Source organism: Camelus bactrianus, chromosome 34 (assembly GCF_048773025.1).
Source record: "Camelus bactrianus isolate YW-2024 breed Bactrian camel chromosome 34, ASM4877302v1, whole genome shotgun sequence".
NCBI lineage: Eukaryota > Metazoa > Chordata > Mammalia > Artiodactyla > Camelidae > Camelus > Camelus bactrianus.
This window is the reverse complement of record NC_133572.1, coordinates 13,357,833-13,372,639: the sequence shown is the minus strand read 5'-3', so window position 1 is coordinate 13,372,639 and position 14,807 is coordinate 13,357,833. Positions and strand designations below refer to the sequence as shown.

General features: G+C 39.8%; 1 protein-coding gene across 2 annotated transcripts in view; it reads left to right on the top strand.

Moving 5' to 3' along the window:
• Nucleotides 1–14,543, top strand: part of GYS2 (glycogen synthase 2) — a 39,680-nt gene extending 25,137 nt beyond the window's left edge. Inside the window, exons 12-16 of one of the 2 annotated variants that reach the window (XM_074357327.1) lie at nucleotides 5,544–5,670; nucleotides 8,798–8,893; nucleotides 10,028–10,191; nucleotides 11,445–11,525; nucleotides 13,587–14,543. In XM_074357327.1, coding sequence (XP_074213428.1) covers nucleotides 5,544–5,670; nucleotides 8,798–8,893; nucleotides 10,028–10,191; nucleotides 11,445–11,525; nucleotides 13,587–13,808 — 690 coding nt within the window. In that variant the 3' untranslated portion in view covers nucleotides 13,809–14,543. The remainder of the gene's footprint in view (nucleotides 1–5,543; nucleotides 5,671–8,797; nucleotides 8,894–10,027; nucleotides 10,192–11,444; nucleotides 11,526–13,586) is intronic. The other variant, XM_074357328.1, reaches the window with a different exon arrangement.
• Nucleotides 14,544–14,807: the final 264 nt, after the last annotated feature.

Here is a 14,807-nt window from a genome sequence, read left to right as displayed (position 1 = left end):
ACACACACATATGTGTGTATGTTGCCCCAAGACACAGAATTATGGGTGGTTTTTATTTCTCATTTGTGTTTCTGGATTTCCAAAATTTCACTTAGTGCACCTATAGTAGTCAGGCTACACATTTCCCCCTGGAAATGCAGGACGGTCTCTGCCAAGGATGCCCCATCCTTTTAAGTTTTTTCAGCAGGACTGGATCCACAGAGTGTGTCAACACTTACTTAGTTTCATTCTCGTGTCGTTTACTCCAGACTGGTCCTTCTCAAGTTTTTTGTCCTTTGGAGAGAAAATAGTGGGAGCAAGAAAATCTTTTCTTTCCCTGTAGATGTCTGTTTTTCCCAGAACCTTTCATGTCACACCCACATCTAAATCTGAATCTGACGATCTCTTCGTGGTTGGCACTTGTGTACAATAAATACAGATTGATACTTTTTTTTAAAACAGTGTAGTGACAATGAAGCAATTTCCCAGGAGTGGACAAGTAACATTTCCTAAAAGTATTAAACACTTTCATATATCTGTGTATTTGCTGGTTTTAGTCTCTTCTTCTGAGATAACCTTATCTCAGTTATTCTAACAGTTCTTCCGGGATCTAACCTAAAAGTCATGTCTTCTTTACACTGTTCCTTAATGTCCATTCATCTACGCCACAGAGAACAGCTGTTGCCTTATCTGTGTTCTCAAGACACTCCCTGTTTACTGTGATTATAGCAATGATCACACTGAGTTTTCTATATTTTAATTCACGTGTCCATTTCCCCTGAGACTCTGGGTTCTTTGAGGCAGCGATCATGTTTGATTTCTCGGTTTTTGTTCCCTGAGAAGCAGACAGCAAGACAGGAGTAGACAGGAAAACGCTTGTTGGCAGAAAATGCCTGTGAAGAATCAAGAGGTTGAAAGCAAAGCAGGCAGGGAGGTGCAGCCAGAAGAAGGAACAAGGCTGAAGGTGGGATGAGAGGATGAGAAGAAGGAGGGGTGAGGTAGGGAGACCTACAGGGTGTAGCCCAGTGCTAAAAGATACTCAGCCTTTTTTTTTAGAAAGAAAAGTCAATTATAATTAACAAAACACTAGAACTAACAAAAAATCAGCAAATACACTAAAAAATACACACATATAGAACAGTATAAATGGGAAAAGCAGTGGCCCGAGACCACTAGGCATGGCTTGCCAGTGAATGGAAGGAAACACACACACACACACACACACACACACACACACGTGCATGCTGATGGGCCCACAGAAACAAACAAAGGTAGTTTTCAACAGTACACTCAGTCTACAGCTAAAACAAATTCAGAATTATTATACAAAAAAAAAAAAAAAAAAGAGGCTTCCTTTCTTTAATACAAAAGATCCCCATTTGGGAGTGTGTGTACTTTGGTTTTCTGTTGACTTATTTTAAGTATATTACTGTTCCTATAGACATTTTCCTTTATCGAACAACTTTTTCCTTGTGTTTTACCTTCATGTGTACTTCCCGCAACCAGGAGTTTCAGGTTGGCAGGCAGATGGGTGCCTTTATGAACAATTCAATGCAACAGTTTTAATAGGGATTTCCATGTGTAGGGGTGGGGATTCCCCCCAAACAAAAGTTGCCCATGAAAAGAATCACCCGATGGGGAGAAATGGGTTAGCACGGATACACATGTCCGTGTCCGCAGGTCCTACAGGCTGGGAGCAGCCGCTGTGGGAGGTGCACAGGGGATGCACTTGGAGCTATCAATCAAGATCCTGGGCTAGGATCTCGTGAAGGAAATCTGAGCAGCAGATTCAGGGGCTGTCCCATCTCTAAAGAAGGCTGTATGCCAAATCCTTCAAGACTGTCCTCATACTTTAAATCTCTGCCACTTACTCAGTTTGTAAGTTTACTTCATCTACCTGTGCCTCAGTCTTCTCACCTGTAAATGGTGATAATATAGACGGACTCAGAGAATTGTTGTGAGGACTGAAAAATAATAGCTACCGATTTAGCATGGTCCCTGGCACATAATAAATGTTACCTTTTATTAGTACCCAGTCCAGTGCCTGGTACATCATAGCTGCTCAATATTTTTTTAGAAGTGTGAACAGAGTTTAGTGAGAGTAGAAGGCAGAAGATTGATCTTTGCCTGCAGGATTTAATAACATGTTTTATAAAACAGATGATCTGTTGATCAATGAGCAGAAGTTTATCAAGCAAATAATAAAAGGGTGGGCTCATCAGGCAGAGGAAGTGGATGAAAAGGCACAGAGATATAAAATACATCTATGACTTCGGCAGAGTGAACGGAGAAGGAAGCTGGTCTCATACAAGTTGTGTTTGTGCAGTTAAACTCCTGAACTTTTTGAGCTATTCATTGATTATTATCATAAAGTAAACACACACAAAAGAAATTAAAGAATAGCCCCTCTTTAACAACATACACTCAGAGCACTGAGATCAATTTTTGTCAGTTCAGAATGAGGTATTTAATTTTATTAATATCATCCTTTAAAAGCTTCACACTCATTCAGTGCTAATATCTCTTTGATCGCCTGCATATTTAGAGACGGCTATATATGGTTCTTGACTCTCCGACTGAACTGACAAGGTTTTTATATGAATGCAACCATTTGGTTTGGGAAGCATTGCACACTATTTTGAATTTGAACTGATCAGTGGTCTTGCCTTGGTAGCCGAGACTGCAGATTTCAAGTCTGGACCCTGTGCTCCCACTCCTTGAAAGTCACCTAACTCCCTTGGGACCTTACTTCCTTCCCAGGATAAATACGGTCCTGGCAAGTTTTTGTTTATTTTTTTTTTGTCCTGACTGATCCAGGGTCTGCTGTGAGCCAGGTGCTCTGCTGGGGCCTTTTGTGTGCAGGATCTCATTTACTCCTCCCCGTAACCTTGGGCTGACCTCTGACATCCTTTCCTCTGCCCTGGGCTTCGGCCATTGGCTGTTCGAGGGCCCAGAGCAGCTGTTTTCTTATTTTAGTCATGCCGTCATCCTTTTTGGCTGGAAACAAAATGAATGAGCCGTGAGGTTTTCATGTTCCAAAATGGGCTTTGGAGAGTACAGATTTTCCTAAGCTTGGAAAAGCCAAAGGAGACACAATGCCTATTAAATCCCCCTCTGCTGGTGTTTGCCAACAGAGTGCAATGGACTTCTGACCTGGTGGTTGCCCAGACTCAGCCTGTGTCTGTGTCTTTGGTCTTTTTTCACAGTACTTTGCACGTGATGGGAACTAAAATTATGCTTTGTGGAGGAAAGTACTTTATCCATTTTTTGCTTTGCCAGTTTGTGATTCCTGTGATTGACTAAACCATCATTCATAGGTACTTGTTGGGGACACGTTACCATTTTATTTCTTAGGTTTAACGTATCTCCTCTTTATGGGTCTACTGAGATGGAACAAATGTCTGTGAAGTCTTAGATTCCTTATTTCTAAAATTAAGATAATGAGAATGACCACCCTCACCATCACACAATGTTGTAAGATTAAATGAGGCAACATACGTGAACGTGATTTAAAGTATATGAAGTATTATATAACTGTTATTATTATTGTGGTATATCTAAAATTAGGGTTTTTCTTTGATGTAACCTTTTTGGAAGAATAAACACTTATTCCATGAACAGAATATAACAAGGATTGTGTGCTTGTTTTTGTCTTTTTTTTTTTTTTAAGCTTCTTTTTCTTCTTCTTCTTCCTCTTCTCTTTTCCCTTCCCAAATAATTCAGCTCTGAAGCTGTTAGCTGGGGGAGTACAAGGTAGGTGTCTACACTGGGAGGGGGTCATGCTGAGGGAGTCCAGAGAAAGGAGTTGGAGCCCACGCAGGGTGAGGAGGGTCCACAAAGCAGGGAGTGACACTCAGGACAGGGGTCAGAGCCAGAGAGGAGTGAGGCAGAGTCCATGTGTGTGAGACAGAGGGACGGAGGGACTAGTCACATGGGGGACGATTGTCTTAGTCTGTTCAGGCTGCTGTAGCCACAGACTGGGTGTCTTATGAACAGCAAACTTTTATTTCTCAGAGTTCTGGAGGTTGGGAAGTCCAAGGTCAAGTTGCCAGCACGGTCAACTCTTCCAGATTGAAGGAAACTAGTGAGAAGTGACAACTAAATGTCACGTGTGACTGTGAACTGGATCCTTTGGTTTAAAGAACAGTGTTTGAACCACTGGAGAAGCTTGAATGGGATTTAAGGATTAGATAGTAGTGATGTATCAGTGTTAATTTCCTGATTTTGATCGTTCTATTGTGGTTATGTAAGAGAATGTTCTTGTTTGTGGGAAATACATGTTCAGTATTTGTGGATGATGGGCATGCAGTCTGCCATTTATACACAAATGGTTCTGGAAAAATTATTCTCTTCACATTGGACTTGCAAATTTTCTGTAAATTTGGGGTTATTTCAAATTATATATATATATACACACATACATACATGTATTTATATATAATTATATAAAATTAACATTTAGTATATATTAAAATATATAATTTATATATAAATATGTATATATAATCCTCCTCTTTCTCCATTTTATTAAAGTCCTCACCAAACAGGTTATCTGTCAGCCTCCCCCTATAGCTAAGTAGTTATTCAAAATAAATTCTAATAAATGTTTTAAATCCGATTTTACAGTACTAGGATAATAATATAATTTTTATATTATAATTATATTATAATGTATAATTCATAAATTTAATAAATAGGAGGAATAGAACTCATTCATCTAGGTGATCCGTTAAGTAGCTATTCTATTCACAACTTTCCAAGTACAGCCACGCCCTCTCTGGTCTCTGCCTTTGCAGAAAATTACAGGCATTGCACCCCGAGAGCAGGCTCATACCAGTGCACAAGAGCCAATTGCTAAATTTTCAGCAACGCTGTGGTCCAGTTTTAAACCCAGCCATTGTGTAAAATTAAATTACATAAAATTTAAAAAAGTAAATCGATTATGCTAAAAAGAAAGGTAATGCTTAAAATTCATCGCATCCTATTTACTACGTTTTCCTATTACCCAGGCTCTTGAGGTAGTTTGTGAGTGTTGTACTCGCATGGTGGAAATACCTTGTATGGACTACCACTGCTTTTCCCATCTCCAGTTCAGTGACATCACTCTGGTAACTTGAAATTGACCCGTTGCTCCATTTCACTTGGCTAAGTCGTGCTTGGGGCTTGTAGGTGTAGCTCCCCCTCCTCCTGCTCAAGGTGGGAATAAACTGAGACGTAAGACAGGGGCCAACAGTTAGAGAACTGAAAAAAAAATCTTTATTGTTCATCAGGGCTGAGTTGGAGGAGTTTAGCACAAGAACCAAAATGGATACACTAACTCTATCCTCCAGTCTAGGCCTTGGAACGTGAGGGAAAGTTAGTCCACAGAGTAGATATTAACACAGAACGGAGAGAGGAGAAAAAACACCCAGACCTTTTCCTTTATCTTTTTTCTTATTTCTCGCTCTCTTTTTTTCCCCTCTGAATCTAGAACAGAAGGATTCTATAGTATTGAAATAACCAAACTATAAGACTTCTTGCTTTAATTTCTTTTTTCTTTTCTCATTCGAATTTTTCTTTTGTAGGTGATTTTGCATCCAGAGTTCCTATCCTCCACCAGCCCCTTGTTACCCATGGATTATGAAGAGTTTGTCCGCGGTTGTCATCTTGGTGTATTTCCATCATACTATGAGCCCTGGGGTTATACTCCAGGTATGTGACATGTATAGACTGTGAAATGTTCTAAATTGTATTAGTATATTATTCTATGCATATGTATGTAATATTCAAAGTTGATATGTAATTTTTACCAGGGTTTTGGTTTTGTGGTTTGTTTTGAAAGTGATTTTGGTTGGATCTCTCTCAGGGATCAATTTTATGCTAGCTCCTGACCTAAGAATAAGGACATAATAAATCATCTTTTGGGTAAGTATACGAGATTGTGGTTGGCTTATTTTTGTGGATATCTGAATTATTGCTGCATTCCAAAGAAAAAGAATGTTTTATAAAGATTACATATTTTTAGTGAACTCCACCAGTCCCATTCATTACTACGAAGGAGACACGAACCGTAAGGAGGGTTAATATGAGAAACAATGGTCCCACAGAATTGTTTTCTAAAACAGGTCTATTCTATTTCAGAAGAATTCTTTTTTTTAGATTAATAGATACATTTAATTCTTAATTAGATAACCCATTCACATGGTTAAAGACAGAAATAGTATAAGAAGATGTACAGTGAAAAGTCATCTTCACACCCAAGTCTCTTGAAAAAGAGGTACATTAAAGATAAAATGCCAGTTCCATGGTAGGTATTATGCCCAATGACGTAGTTCCATTCTGACCCTCCATCTGCCGCCTTCCCCTAATGTAATTTTTTAACAGATGGTGGATTCTCAGACCCACTATCTGCTTTTCTTTTCTGGTGCCTACCAGCATGGTTGAGCAATCAACTTGTATCTGTACTGAAATGCCTAATTAAAAGGAAATCAGTACTTTAAATACATGCCAATGCAAAAAAGACAATGCTGGGTTTTTTCCGTCTTATTGGTGATCAGAGATTTTTCTCCTAGTGTAGATATAATTCCACTTATAATTGTTTATTAAAAAGGCTCAGAAAGCAATTTTTATTTATAATGAATACATTTTGCCTACTGCATCTCAAAGACATCGTTGCCCAAGTAATGGACAGCAGCCGTCAGGGTCAGAGAGGTCATAAGCTGAATTATAAAGAAGCAGATTTTTCTAATCTTTGCATTCTGACCCCAGAATTTAAGTATAGACTTTAAAATTCTGTATAAGTAGGATGCTATAACTTTTACAATAGGAGTGACATGAAAGCTCTGCACCTTTTGCCATGAGGTTCTATGCTGTTGCTACAGGTTCCACCAAAAATAATTTGCCAGCAGCTGTAGAAACATCAGAACTTTGAGGGGGAAAAGTGATAAAGAATTATCCCTTCTTGAAACATGACTTAGAAAAGTTGTTGCTCTAGCTCTTCCAGCTACCTCTCTTGTGGTTCTAAAAATTGTTCTAGTCACCAGCTCCACTTCGGTGAAGGCAATGTCTTCTTACCTATGAAATGTCCACGTAATGACCTTAAATTGTTTATCACAGAGTGTCTATCTTTTGAGACACATTTTTAAAATTCACTTGATGAACTTAAAACTTTGTTATTAACTCTTATTCCTCTTATTTCTACTAAGTAACATAATTTACTGTTGGAAGCATCGCAGAGAGAGAAGCACAAAACCAAAGCATGACTGACGCAGGGGATGTGGGAAGTGATGTGTATTGAGTGAAGAGAATGTTATAGATCTTTCAGTGGACTTTCTACCAGAATATCATTTTATAGCACAAAGTTAAACTTAACTCAAAATGATAGAGGAAATATATCTAGTGTGTTCTGATAAAGACCAGAGAAGGTGTTATAAAAGATAAATAGATGGAAAAAGGGGTGTGAGAAATATGTATTCTGTAGTGAATGAGTCATTCTCTGTTTCAAATTAACCAAAGGAAGTTGGCCACTCCTTACCTAACCTGTCGTTCCAGAAACAGCAAAACTTCTGGTGGTGTGAGTTTGGCATTAGCATATTAGATAACTCTAATTTTTTAGGATAATTGTTTTATGTGGTACTAACTCTCACTCCAGGAGTATTTACTAGAATCTGTGTTTCGTGTTTTGAGGAAACCCAATGAAGATAAGCACTTATTGCATTAAACTTAGTCAATGAACATGGGTCCCTGGCATTTGATTATATGTGTGTTACTGAGTATTTAATAAAACTAAGGATTTGTGGGGGAGGGTATAGTGATATCACTCAGTGATAGAGTGCATGTTTAGCATGCATGAGGTCCTGGGTTCAATCCTCAGTACCTCTATTAAAATAAATAAATAAATAAACCTAATTACCTCCTCCACAACAACAAAAATAATTAAATTAAAAAAAAAAAACTAGTATCTGTGAAGTTCCATAGAATTATAGGCAAGATTTTTCTGGGGAGGAGTCCCAGAGCTTTCATCAGATTCTCAAATGGGTCAGTAATCCCTGTCCCACCTTCCTCTCCTCCCCAGATTCAGAAACCACTGCTCTCTAGAGCTAAACCAAGAGGAAATATTTGCAGAACAGGAGTCCATGGGTAATGAGGAAATCTCCATTTTTTTCACCCATCCTCACTAGCCAACCAAGAGTAATTCCATAATCAAATATGAATTACAAATTCAAACATTCCTGGGAGTGGTTTCAAATCCAAACATTCTTAAGAGTGGTAACATTTCTTAAGACGTATCTGCTATTTTCTGAAAAAAAAAAAAAAAAACGTTTTAACCAAAAGGTGACAGAGGACTGAAAGGAACCATGGGTTCACCTAGCACCTAAGAAAGTGGAAGGGATTTGTGACAAGGGAGATGCATACGAGGTGGGACCTGGTCCTGTCCATAAACTTGCCGGACACTTAGAGACCCAAGCTTAGAACAAAGCAAAATGAAAGCCAGCTGGGATGGGAGAGGCAGGGTTGAGCAGCCATTCCCAGCAAGAGCTCTGCAGCTGGGTGCTGGCTTCAAATCCCAGGGCTACCACGTCCCTGGCTTTGTGAAGCCGGGCAAGCCATTTACCACTCTGTGCCTCAGTGTCTTCATCCATAGGATGGGGACAAGGATAGCCTTGTTGCGTGGGGTTGTGAGAAGATGAAATCAGCCCATGCATGTAAAGAGCACCTTAGTACTGGGCTGGCACAGACTAAACGTTGCTACTACTGGGTGGGCTGGGGCTTTTCTCCTCTGCCTGAGAGGAAGTGGGAGCTGGTCTGAAGCCACGCCTTTGTCTGTTTCCCCTGGCAGCCGAATGCACCGTGATGGGTATCCCCAGCGTAACCACCAACCTCTCCGGCTTTGGCTGTTTCATGCAGGAGCACGTGGCTGATCCTGCTGCATATGGTGAGCTTTTTTGTCATTAACCCCGCCCAGGAAGAAGTGAGATCTCTAACCAAACGTAGCACGGGTCTTTACAGAGCAAACTCGGAGACTATCCCGATGATTAAACTAACGTTTATACTTCCCATTTAATTAAAAGTAGATTTCATCCTATGGTCCAGAGAAAAGATAAAAATGATATTTAATATTAAATATGTTGCCCAAAAGACAAACTACAAAAAGAGTGCTAAATCTGGACAAACCTTGCCCTTTTACCTTTTTGTTTTTCTGTACTGGTTTGGCCCTCCACTACCTAGAAGTAATATTACAATAACCATGGCTTTAGAGTACGTGTATTGGTCAGCATAATTATTTTATATGTTCCGTGCCAAGTTAGCAAAATTCACATAAATTGTTTAAGATGGCAGAAGAATTTGCATATCACATTTATAAGTCCGTGTTGACTGGTCGCAAGAAAAGTTAGAATGGGCTGGATCTTCTGACTACACATTGCCAATTCCTCAGTCTTTTTTTCTTTTTCCTTTTTTAATTGAAGTATAGTTGATTTACAATGCTGTGTTAGTTTCTGGTGTACAGCATAGTGATTCGGTTATACATTTTTTTTCATATACTTTTTCAGTATAGGTTATTACAAGCTTTTAAATATAGTTCCCTGTGCTAAACAGTAGGACCTTGTTGTTTATCTATTTTATATATAGCAGTTAATATCTGCAGATTCTCTGGTCTTTTAGAGTTGTGTTGCACTGTCATCTTTCCTTGGATCATGGCCATGGTCCTCAGCTGTGGCTGCATAGTGGGAACACTGTGGAACCTATAATCCACTGACACCCAGGTCTCACCTGGGAGATGCTGGTTAGTGAGCAGCCCCCGGGAGCATCACTGATCCGGGATATCTTTAAGCTGCCAGATCTCCTTTGGCAAGAACCACTTTGTTGGCTGTGTGTTGGTGACCGTTGTGAACTATTAGAAGGAAGTCACGGCAAAAATACAGCCTCGGAAGGGAAAAGATAAATCCGAGGCAACAGGGGATTCAGGGAGTGGAAAGGCAGTGGTTTAGGATGGACCCTCAGGATCGGGAGAAGCAATCCCCTCTGGTTAGTTCGGCCTTGACCTTGCTCTGGCTTTTGTGCCCCTCAGGTATTTACATTGTTGACAGGAGGTTCTGCTCTCTGGATGATTCTTGCAATCAGCTGACCAAGTTTCTCTATGGATTTTGCAAACAGTCACGCCGCCAGAGGATTATTCAGAGGAACCGAACCGAGAGGCTCTCGGACCTTCTGGATTGGAGATACTTAGGCAGAGTAAGCAAGTTCATGATCCACACAGAATACCCCTGTAAAAACCCCGCCGGACTGTCAAAGAATTGACTCAAGTCGTAATCTGTTAAGTCGCTTCTGTATCAGAATTCTTAAAATCTCAGGGATGTTTTCATGGACTTCATATGAGTACTTTTTAACTTGATATGAGTTTGCAAAGTCCAAACCCCAATTCTTCATAATTAGTTTGAGCCCATAGCAGCCAGTCCTTCAGGATCTCACCATGATCTTATTCATTATTCTATGGCCAGTACTTAACTGGATGCATTACAGGTATTGTTTCAAGAAGAGGAGGAAAACATCAAGAGGAAAGTCTCTATTTTATTTCACTCTAAGAGATAATTGACCATATTCCTCAACTACAGTGGGGAGTGAGAATAGTATTGTTCCTCAAAATGACAGGTACAGGGGCTGGGGGAGTGTATAGCTCAGTGGTAGAGTGTGTGCTCAGCATGCACAAGGTCCTGGGTTCGATCCCCAGCACCTCCATCAAAATCAAATAAATAAACCTAATTACCTTCCCTCCCCCCAAAATGAAAATAAATGGAAAGATAGATAAATAAATTAATTAAAAGAGGTTTTCTAAAGTGGAAGGAAAAAACACATACAGGAAATACCTCCCTTCAATCGTGCAATATGTTTGTAAATACTCAGATGTTCGTGTAGTTAGGCTCTGGATGATTTAATAGAAGCTAAATTGACTTTGCCTTCACATAATGCATCTGCTTAGATACTGCTCAGCTCTGGGTGACGGATGCAGACATCAGCTGAGTGTCTACACACACTAACGCCCGTAGCGATGCCCATACCACTCTGGGAGATTAATTTCACTGTCTTCATTTCATCATGAAAGCAGGGTCACAAGTCATGCTTCTTACCTAAGGTCTGAGGCAGGATTTAAACCCAGTCTGTGTAATTATTCAGGCCTCATCTTCTCTCCAGGCCGCACTGCTTCTCTGTCGAATGAAACCAGTGTTTTCAGTCACCTTAGCACTCAGCTCAGCGTTCACTAAGCTTTCCCCCTCCAATTTTTGGTACTATTTCTTTACCTATTTATTGAAAAACAATAAAACTCTAAGTGGTCACATGTTTTCTGATTCTTAAATTTAGGATGAAGAGAATCTGCCACTTTGAAAAATATGTATTTTTGTAACTGGGAGAATAAGATTTTATATACTAACTTGGTTACCGAGATATATCGAGTCGTTTTTAACCCGTGGATTGGTTTTCTGTCATAGTATTACCAGCATGCCAGGCACCTGACATTAAGCAGAGCTTTTCCAGATAAATTCCACATGGAACCCACATCACCACTCACGGTAAATAGTTTAAAGTATTGTTTATTGTTTTCAAAGCTATTTTTTTTTTTTAATGTATGGGGAAGTCCTAACAATGCCTTTGGTTTGGGAGTGGCTGAGTTCACAAACGGTTGTGCGTGTTCCTCGTGCTGCAGCGAAGTAAATGGAGAAACTGACAAAGCACACGAACGCAAAGTGCTCAGTTCAGAGGTGACTTATGCCTAGAGGGAGCGGTCAGCTAATTCCAGCCATCGGAGAAGCTCTTTCATTCAAAGCTCTCCCTGCCTTAGTGCCGGAAACCTCTCTTAGATATCCATTCTTTTGAGAGCTGTTGAAAAATAAAGTGGCTCGTTTTAATCTGAAGTGAATCTGCTCTCCACGGAAAGGCTTAAATAGAGGGTGATGATTTGGCAAGAGCAGGAGACAGACAATTCAAGCACCACAGGAGGAACTGGACCAGACGACTGTGTTCTATTCAGCAATGCCCACCAGGGAGTCTTCCTCTAAAGTTCACTTAGGTATTTATATAGGATACTTATAATGTAGGCTACTTACAACATTCACTTAAGAGGATATAAGAGAGAAAACACAGCTTGAAGTAGGGGAGTAGCAGGCACTTCTCTTCGATGCAATTAGTCCTGACAGCAGTCTACACAGCAGTGCAAGAACGGAACTTCTCTACCCGCTACCCACCAGATGAAAACCTAGGTGCAAAAGATGAAACCCATACCACTGAGTACGAGATCCATTTTAGCTTAGTGGTTCTGCACCCCACAGGAGCCAATACCTCATGTAAATCTTCAGGGACAAGCTTCTAGGCTCTCCACAAGCAACATGTGCAATTAGCAAGAGCCATCAAATTCAAGGATTTCCAAAAGCTACAGATCTTCATGAAGTGTTTATAGATCCTCCAAACTCAGTTGTAATTTTCCAATCAGGAATCACTTCTACCATAAACAATTTTGCCTAATCCCCTATATTCTGCCTCTATCAGATGTCTGGGGAACAGATCTAGAATGTTAACCCAAAGTGAAATCTGTTCAACCAGACAATGAAAGTGTTTTGTGAATCCCTCAGTATACAAATTCCAAGTCCCGCATCCATGATTCTATCAGAATGAATCTCTTGGTTTATTTAGAGACGGTCCCTGCCTTTGATGATAATTCAGCTTTATTCATGCATTTATTTAGCAAGTTCGGCTAAGTACGGAGCTCCTACTCTGAGGCAGATCCTAAGTGCAGGATTCAGCATTCTTTTTTGTGTCGCTTTCGGGTAAAACAGCCGAACCTTGAAGTGATGGTCCATGTAGTGACAGAATGATGCCTAAAAATAGTTGAAGTACAGAGTGGCAAGTGCTGTAACCACTTTATGCCTTTGTCTTCCGGATCAATGGAGCATAGGCACATCTAGAAAGCAGGGACCATGTTTTTCATCTTTGTTTCCTCAGTGACATCATGATGCCTGACCCATAGGTGATACTTTAGTATGTGTTTGTCAAATGCGTTATCTCGGTGAATCTTAGGTAGATGGGCAATGTGACTAAAAGCTAGTGACATTTGCTTGCTAACTAAGAGGACCTGTTGGAATTTCAAGGTCAACGAAGTAGCCTGGCTTCCAGGATTCTTTCTAGTGGTGGCTGTCCATGGAGTATCCAAGGTGTCCACATTCTGTAATTGGAGCAAATCTGAAAGGTGACATAGAGATGGATAATATCAGCAGTGCATCGTGGCAGTTGATATGAAAGCCTCTGGGGTGATCACAGCCCTGGAACGCATCTTTGCTTTACCACTTACGTGCTGTGTGAACTTGGGCAGGTCATTTGGCCCCTTGAACTCTCAATTTTCTTCTGTAAATGGGAAGAACAAATTGATTGGAGATTAAATACAATCATCTATATATAGCGCCTGGCACATTTTCAGTATTCAATAAAAGAAGGCTATTTTATTCCATGAATCTCTCTTGGACGGACCATGAAGAAAATCCAACTATGTTGTTTATTATGATGCACATGCAATGTGTTCACGCTGTTGAAAAGTCAAGACGTTGTTATAATGTTTTGTGTCTTATTTTTGTCTTTGGCAGACAGAAGGGTTTAAATACCCCAGGCCTTCCTCGGTCCCACCTTCTCCTTCGGGGTCCCAGGTCTCCAGTCCTCAGAGCAGTGATGGGGAGGATGAGCATGAAGATGACAGATACGATGAGGAAGAGGAGGCGGAAAGGGATCGGTTAAATATCAAGTCCCCATTTACTCTGGGTCGTGTTCCTCACGGAAAGAAGAAGCTGCACGGCGAATACAAGAACTGAATTCCACTCTTGTTGAACAGATTCGTTTAATGAGAACACAGCAAGAAGGATTAAAGAAAAGAAAGTGCCACCCATTTCACTCTCTTCTAAGTATTACAGTGGGATCTATTCTCTGCCTAAAGAGTGGAGGAGACGAGGTGAATGGCCATTTTGTAATTTATAATAAAATACAAATTATTTTTCCCCAACTCCTTTTCCCCCAGTAAATTTAAGCACAAGGAAGGGTGTTAATTAGAGGAAGACTGTAAGTATTTTTTTAAGTGGTTATTTTAAGTAAGAAGAATTTTCATTTCCTAATGTTTATTTTTAAATTAGCATCACCACAATCCTTTGCTTAGTGTTTCTACAGCTGCTATGCCTGCTGAACAAGTCTGCCATTTCCCCGCGAAAGGATCCTGATCTTCACCATCAATGTGCACTGCCTATGTATAAGTTGATCTTTAGTGATTATTTTTATTTTTCACATGAGTCAGAATCACGAGTTTATATGTAGCTTGGCAGACAGTCAAACTCCATAAGACGATAGCTCCCTTAAATTCAGATTTTGATGCATATTAATTCATATGTACAAGGTCACTTCTCAGATTAATGATGGGAAGATGTCACCATCTGTACTATACCACCTGTACGATCTTTCTGTTGTTTAAATGAAAGGGCTTTCTGAAAACTGGGTCAATCTTCCAACTTTTAAATCCTAATGAATAAATATATCAATATTTAAGGCTTTAACTCTCATTGATAATGTCTCATTTAAAATTCTTTTAGAAGTTTCAATAAGATAACATGTACAAAACACCTACAGGATAGTGCCTTACAAAGGGTAACATCTAAAATCAATAAAAACCGTTAAAAAATTAGCAAAAAGACAACATAGAGTCTACTTAATTATAAGGACAGTGTCTCTAACGCATTCATAATGTGCTTAGAGACATGGTTGAATGAGTGTAGTTAAACATATTTGTGTTTTAAATGTAATTAAATCTAAATTAGCAAAAACAA